The following is a 20396-nucleotide window of genomic DNA, read 5'->3' as shown; positions in this document are numbered from 1 at the left end:
GTCTTGTAGGACAAAGAGCATTGGGTCAAGTTTAATGCTTAATCAATAAGGTTCTGAAGAAAACAGACTCCAGTATCTGTCAAAATAGACTAAAAGAAGCCTTCAGTTCCTGGAAACAAATTCTGAATGTCTTCTAAATCTAATTGCTTAGATCCAGGATGTTTACATAACACATAGCCATTTTATCAGCATTTACCAGTGATTTCCACCTTCCAGGTTTCCTCTGAATGCTATGGGATTGCAGCCTGGTTTTGAACAGTTTGTATAGAAAACACCAGTGCTGCATTTTAATTAATTTCAAAGAGAGTGCTTGTGTGGTGGAATGCCCATTTCACTCCTGTCCATCATACGGAGCTCAAGGGCAGGAGCCTATGATAGGACAGGAGGGGCTGAGTTAGGGGGACAGTTAGACAGTTAGAGAGAAAGGGAGAGAGAGGGAATGGAAGTGATTGAGTTAGGACTTTGAATTGAGAGAGTTAAGAGAGAGGTTGGAAAGCTGGAGTGTTATAGAGAATAAGAAAGAGTTAAAAGGAATAAAAAATAGTCAAAGAATTTTGTTAAAGCAGTTACTGTGAATGAAATCCCAGACAAGCAAACGTGTAATCAAATCAAATCCAATTTAATGAATGATCCTCAACAACTGTGATTTACATACCAACTGAAAAATCTGTTGTATTGGCAGCAGGTGTCTGAGATACATATATTTGGGATAGTGTGGACTAGATCCACTGGTGGCAGCGTAAAAAGAGTAAACACATCCAGTGGGTGGACCTGAGTGTTTGGGGAGAACAAAAGAGGGCACTAGGGGGACGCGACAGCTTGTTCTTGTGTTGCGTGTAAAACACCGTATTTCTTATTTGCAGCAGTAACTCAGGTTTGTCTCAAAACTGGTGTGCTAGAAGGGTGAGTATGAATGTATGTGTGGCCAGCACTGCCATTTGGACCTGCAACATTTGCTGAAGGGGTCCTGGGACGAAGAGTAGTACTTACCAGTTTTTTGAAGCACTTCAGCACTGATGCACAGGTTCTTGCTCCTGCCCTACAGGATTCTGCTGCTTTATAGCAGCCAGCATCGGACATCTGTCACACATACTGTATGTCATAACAAATACATCATAAAAGAAAAGGAGAGAGAGGGAAAGAAAAGAAACCTTGAAAAACTACAAATGTGGAAAAGCTGAAACCACTGCAACCATGGTGCACTAGCATATTACTCCAGTACTGTCAATATTAATTCCAGCCATGTTTTGATTATTTTCCTTGTGAAACAAGGGGGTGTCAGAAGAAGTTAAAATATGTGAATATCAACATTTGTGTGTGCTTTTGTGTGTAGCTTTTGGTATTGCCACTGATTCTGCACATTGAGTTTTACAGCTATATTTGATTGCATAGTATTTGTAATGCAAGATTATATTTAAGCTGTCTGGAAACCTTCAAGGTTGACCTTCGCAACCTTCCTGTGTGTCTTCCTCTGGTTGTGCAGGAATACTGGTAATTCTCTCTAGAAAAGCATGAATAAAACAAGAGCTTATCACTTCTGATAAGTTGCCCGGCACAATTCCCAGTTCTACTATTTCACAGTTTTATCATGGGTGTTTGTTGCTGGTTGGCAGTGAGATGGCACTGATATCTTTTATTGCGAAATGCTTGCTTGTTTCCTTCTCAGCAAGGAAGAGGTTACTTCCTGTGAAATGACAGGGCACAGAAACAAACCTAACAACTTTCTCCCACAAGTAGTCTAGTCAGGTTTCAGCCTCTTAAGCAGCACCTCGACGAGATGCAGAGTTTACCAATAAATAAATACTTGTTCTGTCTTCCTCTTCAACCTGTCATGTATGAATATCATACACAGTGCAAAGCGTCTCTTCTGGTAGATGTAAAGGAAAGGCAAACGGCAGCACCTCTTTCAGCGCTAGTCACAAATGGGTGGGAAACCATCTTACAGTTGTCTCAGTTCCTTCCTTCCTTCCGCCCCACCCCTGCTCCTACCCCCAGATACGGGAATATGCCGCTACCGAGGTAACAGTCATTATTCTAGCTTTCACAGAAATGGAAAACAGAAGAATACTCTAAATGCAAGGCTGCACTCTAGTCTAAAGTATTACTACCTGAGCTTAAGGAATAAAAAGAAAACCCTTTGTAGGAAAGAAGCAGAAAACTTTCCAATTGCCTATTCTTTCGCTTGAGAAAGAAGGGGTAGAGACTTTTAATCTTGCAGGCTTCTTAACACCTCAAATTTCTACCCCATTCTTTACAGAAAAAAACGGTATGATTCACCAAAACTAGAACATCCTCCTCAAAATCTCTAGCAAGGCATGCTCCTAACAGCAGAGCAGACCTTACACTTCTTAAACTACATGTGTCCTCAGCCCAAGAATGGATTGTCAGTGTGACAAAACTGGACTGGTAGCCAGTCAATCACAGGCCAGAGAATGTAAGCAAGGACTATCTTAATTGAGATGGATAAAAAGCCAGCTACTCAGCATGATGATGTTACAGCTGGATATGACCACTCAGTGGAAACATGAAGGGGGTGTATCCAGAATGTCTGGCAGAATGACTTGAGTTTCCTGTGGATGCAAGGTGTGTAAGTGAAGGGGGAAGGAGGGCATGTGTTCTAAAAGAGTTTGATTCAGCATTAGGCCTTTGTAGGTGATAAAAACAATAGGAAAAGAATTTCTAGTTGGGTGGATTTGATCTAATTTAGATTTTTTACAAATTTAAAACATTAGATTTTTAACAATTTAAATCAAAATTCAATTTTGATTTAAATTGTGATATAAATTATGATTTGAATCAATATGTTTTTTAAAAAAAATTCAATTTTTATCCATCCTGTTTTCTAGTCAGCATCATTTCTCAACATCCCACATGATAACCGCCTTAAAATATTAATTCTAATCTTAATCCGGTCAAAGATGTTGACTTGTCCAGTATTTCTCCATCTATTACTCTTTCTCACAGTCTACTGCAACGCAGGGAGTGCTTTGAGCATTCTGGACCTCTGATGAGGTTTCTGGATCTCAGCATCAAGAATTTTCAGTTGGTCTATATACATTTCAGTTTGCACTGGCAAAAACTTTTTTTACAGGGTCTAAATGTACAGGATGTTGTAGTCAGAGTTTACAAAACTGGTCTATGTTCTTTGATTTATACTGATCATCCACCTCCATGTAAAGGCAATGCTGCCCCTTAGTTTCAAAATACAATGAAGCTAATTTTGTTCAGTTTTGAAAAAGTCTTTGCTTAGCATACTTGCTTCAAGGTTAGAAGGAGAATGGAAGAAGATTACACCATTATTTTGAAAACATCATCAAACTCAAGGCACCATTTGAGTATGGTGTTAAAAAGATCAAGCTGTAAAAAAAAACAGACACATCTCTCTCTCTCTCTCTCACACACACACACACACACACACACACACACACGTAAGTTCAAGGAAATACTTAATGTTTAAGAGTGGAATTAAACCACACTTAGTCTAAAGTGGAAGTAGCTTTTGTATGAAAATTTAAAGAACATCAAGAACAACATTTTACATAAAACCAAGGAAGTCTGCGAATATTTAATTTCATAACATTCATTTCTGGAATTTTACACAATGAATGACATCTAGTAGTAAGTCACAACTAGAGAAGGCCCACTGGATCAGTGAAACTCACATATGAGTTGACTTACCAAAACTCCACTGATTTAGTGAGCCTACTTTAGCTGCACATTAACTACTGGGTTTCAGCCAAAATGTATTAAAATGTAGCTGTATAAAACAATCATTGTGAATTATATTTTCTGTTTTTGTAATTCCTGTCCTAAAACTGTTGCTGTAAAGCACTCCAGTGCCAGTGACTAGTCATGGAAAATTGCTTGAGAATTCTAAGGACTAGGAGTTCCTCTTAATTTTAATAAAGATGATAGGTGTCTACTCTGATATTTTAGATTCATGTTATTATATAGCAGATGTCCATGACAGAAGGTAAACTTAGAGCGTAAGGCAGATATCAAATTTATGTGATCACCTCACAGGAGATAGCATTGAACCCCTACATTTAATCAACCTACCTTTGGCAGATATTTTAGGGAACCTGTCATTTTAGTAAAGGTCTGTTCAAAACGTCCAGAATGTTCTTAAAACTCCTGGACAACCAGATGTACACTCAGTCATTTCTGTGCTGTTATTTTCTTTCTTGTTCCTTTCTCTTGTTCCCTCTCACACACTCACATCTTTTACCTCAGATTTATTGTTCTGCATGCCATGCTAATTTTTGAAGCATTTACTGATGTGTTTACAAATCCATATTCTGCACCTGAAAATGTAGAGAAGAAAGCAACAGCAGTTTACCTGTAATATACTTGGATCTATTATCTCAAATCTCCAAAAGTACATACAGTGGTGCCTCGCTTAACAAGCGCACCGTATAATGACGAATCCGCATAGCGATCCCGTTTTCGAGATCGCTAATGCGGAGGCATAGCGTCAGCCCCAATGGGCAAAACTCGCATAGTGAAGATCGGTAAGCGTTTCGCTTACTGATCTTCGCTTTGCGACGCCCGCAGATCAGCTGTTCGGTGGTTTCAAAATGGCCGCCAGACACCCAAAATGGCCACGCGCAGCATTTTCGCGCCCTCCCCTCACTTACCGAGGGTGCGAAAATGGCTGCCGGACCCTGGAAACTTCGCTAAACGGTGAGCTTTGTGCCCATTTGGAACGCATTAAACGATGTTTAATGTGTTCCAATGGGCTTCCCCGTTCCGTTTAGCGAAGTTTTCACATAGCGAAGGTTAATCCGGAACGGATTAACCTCGCTATGCGGGGCACCACTATATCTTGATTCAGGAGTTCTCTGGTTGTTTGGTATTTGTGATGCCCACATAGAGCTCCTTTCCATGCTATGGCTCTTCCATTTGATTCATGGAAGGACAGCTGTGCATTAATTTTTCTGCATGCATGTGGCTATTCAGTTATGGAAATGAATAGAAAACCCATAGGCATGAGGCATCCCTTTGTGCATTGGAACACATTCAGAACATTGGATCAGAGTCATAAGAATGATCTTCAAATGCTATATTGATGTGTGGGGAAATTGTTTAGGACAGGATCCTGCTTCTGACAATGTCATCTGTAGACTGGGACTTGGAACAAAGTTTCACACATTGGCTTTGATTTGAACCCTCCAAAGACAAGGTAAGCATGAGATGCTGTTGTGCTGGTGTTTTGCATAAGAGCTTCCCATATACATCAGGATTTGCTGTATAAACAGAATACTGGACTAGATAGACCTTTGATTTGATCCATCATAGTTTTCCTTCTAGTCCTATGTTTTTAACATACACGGAGCCCTCTGTAATATAAGATATGAGGCATACTTCCAGCTGTGCATCACTAATTAACAGCTCTTCTGTAGAATTGTAGTGTGGAAGTCCCATGCACATGAAGAGTACATGATCATAGAATTTTAAAGTTGGAAGTAACCTCAATGGTCATTTACTTCAATCCCTGTCAATGCAGGGAGGTACATACTTCTAGTAACATCCTGGATCCTGCATAGCAGCAAAGTGAAATGGTACAACAAATTCCAGTGTCATCAGCAATCAGTTGAACTGGTGACTTTTCCTTCACTGCTGTTTCTGACTCTTTACTCTCACTTATCTTGTTTCGGGGGTGGGGTGAAAGTAGAATTATTATTCTGGATGTAAGGAATCATAAGGAGTTATAGACTTTTATATGGAGAGTCATGAGTTTTTGTTGGCACAGTGGCCAACCTGCTGCTTTTGAGAAACCCACGATAAGGGCATGGGTACTACTGTGAATGTTTTGAGCCTGGAAGAGCCAGCTCACTGTGAGTGGAAACTACCCACGAGTAATGAACTTTCTGAACTTTTTTTTAAAAAATGAACCATGAACCAGTTTATTTTTTAAAAACCTGTCTGTGCTTTGGGAAGGGTAAGCTAAACCCCACCCCTTTGTGAGCAGCCTGCCCCCCCTTTCCACTGTCCCTGTTGCTTCCCTACCTGGTCCTGCCACTACCTCCTCCTCCTCCATCATCATTCCAGCTGTGACCAGAAGCAAATGGGTGGCCCCAATCCAGCACTGCATGGCCACACAGCTTACAAGAAAAGTTGATCCCAGCTGATCTCTCTGATTGATCCTGGCACATGTGCAGAGATAGCAGGCTGAACTCATGGCAGCCGGGCCTCTGTCTGCACATGCCCATATCTGTCAGTTGATAGGCAGACACATGCACAAAGGCAGCAGGCCCAATTCCCAGAAGGGAAGCCAGATCTCTGTCTCTGAAGATGGCAGTGGCAGTAGGGGAGCAGGAGGAGGAGGAGGCATCACAAGGTAGAGAGGTGATGGGGGCAGTGAGAAGGGGTGAGGAACAGACTGTAGGGGTGGAGGGCAAACAAACATGGAAGCTCATTAAATCACTAAAAATGTTTGTTGCTTCATTTCACTTTGGTTTGTAGGTTTTGATTAATCAACATTATAATGCAATTGTACAAAACAATGGTAAGGCTGCACCTGGAGTATTGCATTCAGTTCTGGTCGCCACACCTCAAAAAAGACATAATGGAACTGAAAAAGGTTCAGAAGAGAGAAAGTGAAATGATGACTGGGCTGGGGCACCTCCCTTACGAGGAAAGGCTACAGCGTTTGGGACTCTTTAGTCTAGAGAAAAGGCACCTGAGGGGGGACATGATTGAAATGTATAAAATTATGCAGGGGGTGGATAAAGTGGATAGAGGGAAGCTCTTTTCCCTCTCATGCAATACCAAAACCAGAGGACATCCACTCAAATTGAGTGTTGGGAGAGTGAGAACAGAAAAAAGAAAATATGTCATTACTGTACCTAGTGTGTTGTTAGTCTGTGGAACTCCTTCCATAGGATGTGGTGATGGCATCTGGCCTAGATGCCTTAAAAAGGAGATTGGACAGATTTCTGGAGGAAAACTCCATTGCAGGTTACAAACCATGATTGGGATGTATAATCTCCAGGTTTAAAAGGAAGGTACCTCCAAATGCCAGATGCAGGGGAGGGGATTCAGGAGACAGGTATCTCATTGCTTTGTGTGCTCCCAGAGACATCTGGTGGGGCCACTGTGAGATACAGGAAGTTGGAGTAGATGGACCCTTAGCCTGATCCAACAGGGCACTTCTCATGTTCTTACGGTATGTTAACCAGAACCAACCCGAACCAACGAACCACCTATTTTTTGACTAACCTCCTGGTTCATTTTTTTGTTTTGTTTCTTTGTTTGTGTCCATCTCTAGTGGAAATTTTCATGTCAGCTGAATCCCTGCTCCACAGTCTCCATCATGGGAATGGGAATGTCTCTTTGAGTAGATCCACTCAAATTCAGTGAGAAGTATACCACACTTCCTTTGTTGGATTTAGTGGGGACTATTGGATTAATTAATGCAATAAAAAAGAATGGAATACAGTACAATAATAAAATACACATATTTTGTTTTATTTTGTTGTTTTCTTTTATTGCACTCACATTATTGTTACACCTTTTGTTTGCTTGTACACTGCTTGTTTTCATTGTTTTTACAAATATCTGTGACTTTTCACCATTGTGCATGTTATTTCAATGTAGTTGAATTTATTCTTGGTGTGGTGTTTGCATGAATGGTCACTTTCCATAAGCTTGTTAGACCAATCTAAAGAAGTGGAAATATAGAACCCATTCTTCAATAACATGATTACTTCGTGGCCATTACTGTTGCTGGAAGTTTTGACAACACTCCTATAAACACTCTCCATTGTGGCATATTCCTGTACAATGCCTTGATGTCTTTTTTGACTCCTTCTCAATAATCCGTTGATTACTTAAATCCACTGATAAAAGACAGGATCATGTCATTATTCCTACTTTAAAATTTATAACAAAAATCCAAATTATAATGTAAGGTCAAGATTGAAATATAATCTGAACCTTTATTTTATCTTAAGCATTTCTGCAACAGGTTTTATTCATGATCCCATTATAACATCCCTGCAGCAGTCTTGTGTCAGGCTCTGTGGAAAAGCAATTGATGTTCCCAAACCCATTTGGGAATCCCATTTTAGTATCCATTCGAAAGACAATTGCATACATACTCCTACCAGATGTATTTGTTTTACTGTTGCAAAACTGATTATTTTTAAAATGTATTTAAAATGTATTTAGTATTATAAAGAAACTTTTTGTAACATGTATTTTCTTAGAAGACTTGGTTTATGTCAATATCATCCATATAATGGCAAATTACTCAGAAGCCTAACTGTGGGGAGCCAACCATTTTAGAGGGATATTTCAATTCAGCATGTGGGTGTGCATGTATAATGTAGCATCATTGTTTTCCTCTCAGGTCCAACTGTGCTGAGAATATCCGGAAGCATATCCTGCATACTGGCAAACATGAAGGAGTAAAGATGTACAATTGCCCAAAGTGTGAATATGGAACCAATATACCCGTCGAATTTCGCAACCACCTGAAAGAACTGCATCCTGATATTGAGAACCCTGACCTAGCTTATCTGCATGCTGGTAAGACCATATTTCTAGATGTCGTCATCAGGCTTTTCCCTCAACATGGTATCAAGCAAATGTTTGTGGGAAAGAAGCATGCATTAATTGATCGGGGGTGGTGGAGGAAGTAACTTTGATCTTACTTTGGTTGACTTCAGTGTTTCAGTCACATTGGTCTGAAAACTAGAGTGGGCAATGTCTCCATTAGGCCATTAAAGGTATTGTCCACCCTTATTTTCAGATTGTGTGCCTTTTTCTTTTCTATTTTGTTCATGTTGATGTGTGATTTCCATGCATTCATGCAACATATTTTATTTACAAAGTTTAGTTGGACCCAAAGTTTAGCTTCAGAGTTTGTTGATGGTGCTAGATCTGATCTTTGTAATGTACAATGAACACCAGTAAAAGCCAATACTTTACTAACATAGAATCTTCTCCTCGCTATATCACATGAAGACCATTGGCCCTACTATACTGGAGGTAGGGCACAAGTCTTCTATTTTTGAGACCAAACTAGATGTTATAGCCCTATTTATTAAATGTGCAGTTCTAACACGTTTCAACCAAAATCCCAAGCCCTTGCCTCTCTGTGGTCCCTTTCTCCACACAGAGAGCAACATGCAAATCAGTGGAGATTTCTGGTTGCATGTAGGTTCTCATTCAAGCAGGAACCCTGGAAAAATCAGGTTTTAGCTCTTCTGGAGAATGTACTTGTGAGCAGGAACTTCTGCTCTGTAGACATGCCACTCTTTATGTGGATAACACAACAAGGAATAGGAAGGGGCAAGGTGATCCTTGTTAATTATGCTGGCAAAGAACCAAGTAAATAATGATTAGTAGAGCCTATGTCAGATCACTGGTTAGTTCTCTCCAAAAACCTAGCTACCAGTCCTGATCCATGTGAATCCTGCCCTCATTGAGATATATTATAAGCAGAGGAAAAGCCAGGTAGACATCTATTGGACTTACATACCTTCTCCTTTGCATTTTGTAGCAGTTGAGGGGGGAATCTGTGTCAAAGACAGTATGAGGAGAGTGCTTAGATTGACATTCCATTATTTCAACTTGTGCTCACTTCTGTGACTGCTCGTGGGAGAAAAATATATTGGGTGGTGGTAAAGTGGCCAAATCTGGTTATTATATGTAACTAATTTCACTCTTCATGAGTGTTGCTACTAGTTAAACTTAAACGTTGCTGCTGCTCTTCATAAATTGTCTATATTTCTGTGTGAAACATACATGCACTCAAGGTAAAACATGTCTCATAACACATGTCCCTGCAGAATTACATGCACACAGACTAAGAGCTACCATTATATTTCTGTTTGTTCATGCAGCACAGAGACATATAGAACAGACAGTAATATAAAATTGTATGCCTATTTAAGCAAAATATCACAAATGAATACTTAACCTGTAAGATTTTCTTCTGTGCAGAAGCAACAGATCGTATTTTCCTGAATAATTTGCAGCCCATCATTCTTTAAAGTCAACTGAATAAATTATTTTTATTCAATAGCCCTCTGTCTAGCTGCATGTATATTTCCTGAAATAGTTTGCTGGTCACCTGGTTTCATAATTTTACTATTCCATTCAAAATAAAATAGAAAGACTGCAGTTGAAATGTAGGCTTGTTGCCAACACTCAGACTATATTGGCTTCTGAGACTTAAAATTCATAGTGAGGTAGATCAATTAATCACTGCTTGAGTAAGTCAAGCTTCTAACCTTTCTGTTTTACTTCCAATGCAAAGAGTTGTATCTCTGTTCTAACGCCATCTAGCACATTGTTCCCAGCAAACTCTGATAAAGTTTAGGAAAACATTTCCACTAAGCAGACACTACTAAGGTCACAACTAATTTCTGCCACACATAATTTCTTTTTCAATGTCCACACCCAGACTGAGACAAGACTTCAAAGGCAAGCTACTCTATGTGCCTGCATCATCAGAGTGGGACGAACTGTGATCCTATCAGTGGTTAGCAGTTGCAATATTCATGAATGGGATCCTGAAAGTTCAAGTACTTAAGCCGAAATAAAATTGTGATCTTTATCCTTGTTGACAGAAGCATTCATCAAATTATTAAAGGTGTGGGGGTAGGAAATGATTGCTAAAAGTTATAGTGTGATCTATTATATGATTTTTTTTATCAAGGCATGACTGTGTTGCTAAGAAGGAGCTGCAGTTGTTGAATGCCAAGTGAAGATAGACAATTTCAGAATCTAAATAATTGATACTTAGTTCTAAAGGGTTTTCTTATTTCCCAAAATTCATTTTGTCTTTACTTCATTCCCTGCCTCCATTGGTTTTAAGACTAGAATTATCTATAGTTGTGCATATTGACAGTAAGACTTAAAATATGTGTTATAAAGCAGGATTGTACCTTAAATAACAAGGAAAATAAAGTGGGGAATATCAAATACAGAGTTTTCTCTGGTTAGTTTGACTTCATGTTACTAGGTTCTTTGTGCCTGGGAAGCATTACAGTACATTGGGTGCTGCATATAAATTCACAGAGTAAGTGGATTTTAGTGCATTGTGTACATGGAATAATCATTGCATTTCATATGTGCAAAGATACTAAGTATATGTATAACTTTCTTGTAAGTTTAAAGTTCCATACAAAGTCATATGTATTTGGTAGGCTATAATGAATGGATGGATGTAGGTAGGTATTTAAATACTAGCAAAATAAAAATAAAAGACTTGTCATTGTTTGGGGCAGATATTGAAAATGCTTACCAGCTAACAGAGTAGCAATATCTGCTTTGGGTTCCAAGCTACATAAAAGCTACATTTTTGATAACTTGTAAGCTTTGTATAAAGAAAATGGTAAGCAGCAGCAGTGCTCAGCTTCAAACAGGTTCACTCTAGTAATAGCTATTAGTGTCAGTCTTTCAATTGCATGTCATATTGATTGGCAGAGAGTCCTTTTCCTTTCTTGTGCAGAATAGTAATTTTACCATGTACTTGGGGGAAAAACCTTGCATAAACATTTTGCAAGTTCTAAAGAAGGATGTTTGGCTCCATATACCCTATATAGATTATGTTACACTTGTATTTTTAGAAAATTAAGTTGCCTAAATATTATTGTTTTCAGCCTTATATAAGTATATGCAGAAAGAGAGAGAGAGAGAGAGAGAGAGAGAGAGAGAGTCATACAGTACTGTGTTTTATCTAAGCCCACAGCCACCTGGATGTAAGCTTCCTGAGATAACTGTCACTTGCAAATTTCAGCCATCTGGACCAAAAAAAAAGGGAAGCAATTAATCCAAGGTCCCCTCCATATTCTGTGTGTTCTTGGAATTGTTCTGTTTGTTACATAAAGAGAACTGAATTTTAGGACAGGATAAATCAATAGTATATTGCTTATCCTGATGATCCTTACTGTTCATGAACATTGAAGGGATGGTGGCAGGAATGAAAATGGCCAATATCTCAACACCATTTTTGTGTTTAATGTGTCATAGAAGTTTTTATTATAAAATATCACAATAGTGTATAACTACAATGTAGGTTTTCCTATCTCATTGCGGCGCTAAAATCTGTCACTAGGGCAAGTAGCCTAAGTTAGTAAGGTACTATCTCTGTTTGAATTTTGCCCATTTGCACCTGATGCTGAGATGAAATCTGCTTCCAGATTCTGCCTTTGACACATAGAATTGTTCTTCTATCCGCACACCCAATGGAGATCTTGGCTGCAGTTGTGAATACAGTGGACCCTTGACTTACAGACGGCTTGACTTACAGACTTTTTGAGTTACAGACTTCTCTGGCCGCAAAATTTAGGTTTGACTTGCAGACTGAGATTTGACTTACAGACCAGAAAAAAACCAAAATGGAACAAAAACGGCCTGTTACGGGATTAATCGGTTTTCAATGCACTGTAGGTCAATGGAGACTTGACTTACAGACTTTTTGACTTGAGAACCGCCTTCCAATACGGATTAAGTTCTCAAGTCAAGACCCCACTGTATACTTGTAGTATGTAACCACGGTTGAACACATTGGGACCTGCTTTTGAGTAAACATGCAGCTTGCTGATGGGTTTTTGTGCCCTTGCTTAAACAATCAAATAAATCTTCTTCTGAAATTTAAGATAATTTCCGTAGTAGTTTGTGATATGGCATGCCAGACTGGTAAAAGAGAAACACTTCCAGGATGTGAATATACATTAGGGAGTAGTTTTCAACTTCTGGCCCTTCAGTAGTTTTGATTTTCAGCCTCTAAAACAGTGACGTCGAAACTATGGCATGTGTGCCACAGCTGGCACTCAGACCCTCTCTGTGGGCACACAAGCTGTAAGTCAGCATTGAGAAATGCTTACCCATCCTCTGATCATGGATTTTGGGAAGAACTATTGGGAAGGGAGGGAGAGCTAAGATGGCAATGGCTGCTGCCACCACAAACACACACACTTACACCCACCCGGATGCCAGGCATGGAAATACTGAACTCCTGCCTTCTGTGCCTGTTACATACAGCACTGATGGCACCTGTCTGTCATGGGTTTGGAGGGAAAGTTCCAAAGAACACCAAGAAAAAAGTCAAATCATTTCTTGGGTTGGTGGGCTACTACAGAAAGTTCATCCCGAGGTTTAGCGAGATAGCGACTCCGCTGACCGATCTGACGTGGAAGAAGACTGATGACCGCATCCCGTGGACCAGCGACTGTGAGGAGGCGTTCCGGAGGTTGAAGGAGGCGCTCATCAATTATCCAGTGCTGCGTGCTCCAGACTTCGACCGGGAGTTCATCATCTACACCGATGCGTCTAACAGCGGGGTAGGAGCAGTTCTTTGCCAGGAGGATGAAAATGGTGACCAGCATCCAGTGTCCTACCTGAGTAGGAAACTCCAGAAAGGTGAGAGACATTTGGCAACCGTGGAAAAGGAGTGCCTGGCCATAGTATACGCGATTCAGAAGGCCAAACCTTACATCTGGGGAAGACATTTTGTTCTGTGCACTGACCACTCACCACTGCAGTGGTTAAAGACAATGAAAACCCATAATAGTAAACTTATGAGGTGGGCTTTAAACCTGCAAGATTATGACTTTGAAGTGAAGGTGGTCAGAGGGTCAATGAACTGTGTTGCTGACGCGTTGTCAAGAAGACCCGACGAGTGAAGACGGCGAAGAAACCATGGACTATGTATATTTTGGTGACCAAAAGTTAAATGTACCTGTTTATTAAACATGCTTGGTTTGTATTAATAAAGGTAACTTAATGTATTGTAAATATGAATGTTAAAATGCAGAAGTGTTATGTTTAACCTAGAGTGTAAGTATGGGATTGTGTGTTATAATGTATAAATATTTTATGTGTTTGATCCTGGTTGTTTTTTGGAGAAAAGCACTTTAGCTTTTCCCCTGCAAAACAACTTATAAAGAGGGGAGGTGTTACATACAGCACTGATGGCACCTGTCTGTCATGGGTTTGGAGGGAAAGTTCCATCCTATGGGGAGTGGAAGGCGGGACATCAGGGGGAGGAGCTGTACTGTATATATATTTGGAGCTTGTGTGGAGAGTGAGGAGTGGGAGTCTGTGTGTCAGACTGAGTACAACTGTGTGTCAGTTAGTACCTACCTGATAGGTTCAGGTTTCTATATAGGTAGCCAGAACTGATAGGTTCAGGGTCTGTGCTTTACTTTAAAGTGTTCTGTGTGAACCAAACTGTTGTATGTATGATTGAGACTAAGCCACGTTACAGTATCTTATTTACCTGATCTTTTTATTTACCCTGTTTGTTATTTAAATAAACCTTGTTCTTTTGTTTAGTAAAATCCATTCCTGGTCTGTGTGACTCCTTACAGGGAATGGTTGGTGGCAGCATAATTATAGTGTGGCACACTCCAGTAGGTCTGGGGTTGTCACATTGACTTTAAGGATTGCAGCCAGAGGCAGAGCAGGGAGTGTCCCAGGCAGGTGCTGGAGGTTGTGTGGTTGGAGGAGTGGAACTCTTTGGGATGGTTGTGGTTGATTTTGTGTTGCAGTTTGGGCACTTGGGCTCAAAAAGGTTTGCCATCACTGCTCTAGAATAATCCCTAACCCTAACCTCTGGCAGTGTTAGCTGTAGCGTCTGAGAATTGAAGTCCAGAGCATCTGATCATATGTTCAAAACCGTTGTTCTAAGACATTATTTTAATACACTGCTGTATTTCAGCTTATATGTTGGATATTGACTACTCAGCATACAACAGGTAATAACTATGGTGATTTCTTAACATGAGATAATTCACCTCTAGATGTTACGCCATTTTCATTACACCAGAGGATTTTGGCTGTTGTCTGGCCTTTGCAAAACAGTTGCACTCAAGAAAAATGTTTCTACCTGTAAAACCCTTTAATTGTTGTTTAGTCGTTAAGTTGTGTCCGACTCTTCATGACCCCATGGACCAGAGCACGCCAGGCCCTACTGTCTTCCACTGCCTCCCAGAGGATGGTCAAATTCATGTTGGTAGCTTCAGTGACACTGTCCAACCATCTCATCCTCTGTTGTCCCCTTCTCCTCTTGCCTTCACACTTTCCCAACATCAGGGTCTTTTCCAAGGAGTCTTCTCTTCTCATGAGATGGCAAAAGTACTGGAGCTTCAGCTTCAGGATCTGTCCTTCCACTGAGTAGTCAGGGTTGATTTCCTTCAAAGTGGATAGGTTTGTTCTCTTTGCAGTCCAGGGAACTCTTGAGTCTCCTCCAGCACCACAATTGAAAAGCATCAATTCTTTGGTGGTCAGTCTTCCTTATGGTCCAGCTCTCATTTTCATACATCGCTACTGGAAATACCATACTTTGACTATGCGGACCTTTGTCGGCAAGGTGATGTCTGTGCTTTAATAGTTACCCTTTAATAGTTACAGCATAACTACAAGGTGTAAATTGCCTTATTTAATGTAGTCTTATCATATGTAGGCACTCGGCAACAAGGAAACCCACACGACTATATGGTGCTTGGCTATGCCGCGGTAAAGCAGGGCAGTTTGTGAAGTGTACATCTCTGTCACCAGAATTGATAGTTATCCAAGAGTACTATGACTGGTTCTGTCTGCCCCATCTGTGGCTATGCATGTTGATTTTAAAATATTGTTTGTGTACTTCTATTGGCGTCTAATATTCTATAACAGGAATTTGGTACGCTTGGTTATCTTCTTTATGTTTTATTTATAGTAGATTCATTTGAATGTTTCTTATTTGTTTCTTATTTTTTTCCAGCTCTGAGCTCCTTTCAGATGATAGGTTTTACTTCATATCCTTGGGATCCATGTTGAGTTTTTTTTCCCCTGTCACATACACTCTTCAGATTTTATTGGATGAAGTATTTTGGACTGCCTTAAATAACTGCCATTTAAGGGAATTAAGAAGTATAAGGGGAGAAAATGCTGATCCACAGGATAAGTAGAGGGATAAAATGATCCCCCTGGACTCTGTTTCTTAAGGACAAGCCATCAGGATAGTGACTAGGCCTGCAATTATAGTCTCAGTGACCTCTAAAATGATCAGCTAATCATTTAAATTGAAAGAAAGTATGACTTGTAGAAGCCTAATTTGTTGTTACTGATTTTTCTATTTTAAAAAATTGAAATTAAATTACTTCTTTTGTAACTTTTGTTATCATAGTGAGAATTCACTATAAGATTACAGTATACATGTTAGCTAAAATTTCTTTTCCAGAAATATGAAAAGCAAAAAGCCCAATATATTCAATACTTATATATCCATTTTGGCCACAAAAATGCTGTGAAAATATTTACCTAAAACCTCTTGTCCAGAACGCCCAAACTTTTAAATATATCTGTATCTACTTTAAGCCCCAAAATGTTATGAATAAACATTGTATAATACAGTTTTACATAATATAAAAGAAGATCCCATAGGAAATCATATTGCATTATAAGTCATAATATTCTTCCACCCGGGGGGGGGGGACCGTATTAGAAGAAAAGATTCACTCTCTCACCTGCAGCCTTTACTATATTTCCCAGAGTAGAGGGTGGAGAAGAGATCCCATAGAATGAGAAGTCCACCCACATAACATAGGTGTACGGTAACTTATATTGGGCTTTTGTTACAAAGGAGAAGAATCTGAAAGTATTCAACACTTAATTATGAGCAAAATCCCCAACCAGTATGTTTTATTACTGTTATAAGTGAAATTACTCAGACATGTGATAAATCATTACACTGCTTTCTATAAATCTGAGAAGACAATAAGATTGCTTGAAGGAGAAAATTACCAGTTTTGTGCTACCCTCTGATATTGGCAAATAATTATAAACATGCAGTTATACATATATGTTTATGTGTGATCAACTCAAATGGAGACTGAATGTTGAAGCCTCTGCATGGCGATTTATTTGGATCAGTTATTTTGAGCCTCTTATATCTGGTAATGCTTATAAAAAGGGTTGCATGTTATTACAATTGAGTGGACGGGCAGAAGAAGCTCCAAACATGCCATTGGTTACAAAATCCAGCTTTCTGCTCCATATGGCTGCAAAGATATTATCAAAAGATGGCATGGGCAAACTGGGCTTACTGGATTGTAGAACCTTGATATCCACTGATCAGAACCACATGCGGAATAGTGGCTTTAGATGATAGATTTACAGTTGTAGAACAAGGTACCTCTGAACATTTGTTCAGCCCAGGAATTTGTTTGCTGCACTGGAGCTTCCATGCAGAGTGTTCAAATCTACTGCTGATGTTACACACCCAGCCTCATTCAGGCAAAGGAAAGTGGTTTTGTTGTCTTTGTTTTTAAACCGTTGAGGGTCAGAATGTCTTGCTGATCACAAACAAGTTGAGCAGCAGGTCTTTGTCTATCTTCTGCTCCCAATAAGTGAAATCTCAAGAGCAAGAGGGAATGGCTGAGTAAGATTTGTGTTGGGTCAGGTCAAGGCAAGGGTAGAATTCCATATCTTGCATTGCTTCCTGTTCCTTCCTTTGTCTTGCACGATAGGTTTTATAAAACGATTTGCATAATTTAAGAAGTATGCTGAATTCCACTTGTCTTGGCCCGGAGTACAGCTGCCATAGGAAATGTCCTGGAACCTAGGATAAACTAGTAGAATGGCGAGTTTTTCTATGCATTTGCAACTTATCAGACCATTGAAACAACTGGGCAGCATGCCTAACAAATCAACGTGTTAGTTGGTCACTCCTGAGCTATTTATCAGAAAAACATTTCAATGTGATGTTGCTTCTAAATACAAATGCCCTCTGAACACAATTGTGCACAAAGGGAAAATATATACTATATATTGGCTCAGTGCATGTATAAACCTGTTCTTACCTGAATTTAGAAAACAAGTACTGTAAGCTTCCCCCCCCTCCCCGCTTCCTTTTCCAGAAACACATTTTCTGGAAAATATAAGAGCATAATTACAAAGCCCAAATCAGGGACTGCACCTTAAAAGTAATGTTTGTTGGCAACGTTCTTCTAGTTTCAAAGGAAAATTGGCGTGGGCAGGATTAAATATACTCCATATAATTCAGCTGTGCAGTGAATGTATGGCTAGGCTTTAACAATTCATTTTTTCCCTTTCTCTACATTATTTAAAGATTTCTTACTGAACATTTTCTTCCTGTTACAGTATTTGCAACTCAGAAGAGTGAGGTCTTCTTAAATGTTCACTCTTACACCCACCCACTCAAGCAAAAATGCCAAAATACTTCTTTTTTAAAATATATATATATACTGATCATAGAACCTTTGTCAGCTGCAACTAAAGATCAGCTATGCATATGCCTACAGAAAAGTAACAGATGGTGTGTATGTGTTTACTCATACTATGTGCAGTACTTAAGTATGTTTCTTCTGTGCTGGATGGAGATAGCTGTACAACATTTCATGCTCTGGCAACCTCGCATTTTGATCATTGCAGTGCACTGAATATGGGACATCCTGTGAAAACAGCATGAAATAGTGTAGTTGCCACAGAGTGGCTAGACAGCTATTGGGGATTGGCTAATATCTGACTAGTAGGGATTAGCTGCCACTCCTTGTCCAGGCCTAATTTGAAGTGTTGGTTTTAACCTTTAACACCATTAATAGTGTGGTGCCAGTTTACCTGAAGGACAGTCTCTTCCCATATTTACCTTTTTCAGTCCTGAGGTTGTCATCTGGAAGCCTCTTTCAAACATCACCACCTAATAAGACTAGCTAGATAGGTGCCAGATAGAGGACCTTTTTAGTGGTAACAGTATTTCTGTGAAATTACGACCCCTCCAGAGAGGCTTAATCAGTACTTTGTGATGTTCTTTTGAGCACTATGAGAAACCATTTTTACCCCAAACCAGAGATCAGTCTGGCTAACATTCTCTGAAATCAGATTTGTTCTTTGTAGATAGCATGTTTCGAAGACTTTTTTTAAAAAAAAAACCTTCAAAATGTCTAGTGCTCTTTTTTGCTGTTGTGATCTGTGAACAGTAAAATGTATAACAACAGCTGTCCATGTATAATGACAAAGTACTATGGCATCTTAAAGACTAATCTATTTATTTTAATATGAGCGCTTATGGATAACATTGCACTGCTTCATATGGCAAGTATTATTATTATTATTATTATTATTATTATTATTATTATTATTATTATTATTATTATTATTATATCCCACCTATCTAGTCAATTAAGACCACTCTAGGTGGCTTACAACAAAAGTACATTTCTGAGGAAGTGAACTGTTATACGGAAAGTTCACACTGAAATAAATCTGTCAGTTTTCAAAGTGCCACAATGCTTTCATTTTCATTTTCGTTCTTCTTTTGTTTTTCATTTTTGTTTGTTTTTACAAAGAAACTAATGTGGCTATTTCTTTGGAAATTACTATAGTGAAATGCCCTTATCTGTAACACTTTATTAGTTCGTCAAGAACATATTGACAGAGATATACAAAATGCTTATACTGTACCTTGTTTTTCTGTTCTGTTTTCTCTTGGAAGTGAATAGGGTTCTAAAAGTCATCAAAATATGCAGGAAATGGGAAGTCCTAAGTTCCCAGGAAAAGGGACCTAGGCTTTCATCATGGACTCTCAGTTCACAAAAGCAGTCCATTTCATAGCAGCAAATTTGATTCTGTGAAATCTCAAGTAAGCCTTTGAATTAAAAGATTTTTTATTTTTTTATTTTTCTATTTATATCCCGCCTATCTGGTCTTGCGACCACTCTAGGCGGCTTCCAAATACATACATAAAAATTACAAATAAATATAACACAAAGATTATTACATTAAATGACAAATTCTACAAGATGGGAAAGAATAAAAAATAAAGAAAAAATAAATAAAGAAAATAAATAAATAAATAAAACATATTATTCAGGTATATGTGTTGTACTTTAAAGTCTCATTACAGTTCTGTCTTTACCCACTTTTCTTCCTCTTCCTGCCATTTGTCATGGTTTTACAAATGTTTGACTATTGTTTTTTCAGTTCTAGAAATACAAATGCTTTCAGCCTTGAGATTTCTGGGTCAGAGTGATAATGCTTTCCTGAGCTTCAGTTGATATTTTGTCTTCTTCAGTGGCACCTAGTCAGAGCCAGAAACACATTCAGCTCAGTTTACCATGGAATAGCCTCAAGATAATAACCTGAGCTTTCCACTTTCCTTCCTATAACATGATCAAGATTTCCTGGGTTAGGAAGGCCTACGTGAACCATTCAGAGACACTGTCTTCATTGTCCTTGAGTGGTTGAAGTCTAGGGAGGCCAAAGTGTTGATGGCTGGGAGAATCTTCCTCCCTGGCACCCTCACCTTAGTTTCAAGCTAAGTACAGTGGTGCCTCGATTTATGACCATAATCCGTTCCAGAAGATGGATGTAACTCAAAATGGTTGTTAAGTCGAAGCACCATTTCCCATTGAAATGCATTGGAACGCGATTAATCC

General features: G+C 39.2%; 1 protein-coding gene across 1 annotated transcript in view; it reads left to right on the top strand.

The window, feature by feature from the left end:
- ZNF407 (zinc finger protein 407) overlaps window positions 1–20396 on the top strand; it is a 442451-nt gene that overhangs the window by 295467 nt on the left and 126588 nt on the right. The window contains exon 8 of the mRNA XM_020801805.3: window positions 8354–8532. Coding sequence (XP_020657464.3) covers window positions 8354–8532 — 179 coding nt within the window. The remainder of the gene's footprint in view (window positions 1–8353; window positions 8533–20396) is intronic.

Source organism: Pogona vitticeps, chromosome 4 (assembly GCF_051106095.1).
Source record: "Pogona vitticeps strain Pit_001003342236 chromosome 4, PviZW2.1, whole genome shotgun sequence".
Lineage (NCBI taxonomy): Eukaryota > Metazoa > Chordata > Lepidosauria > Squamata > Agamidae > Pogona > Pogona vitticeps.
The sequence above is the reverse complement of the archived record's forward strand: the minus strand, read 5'-3'. Positions and strand labels throughout refer to the sequence as shown.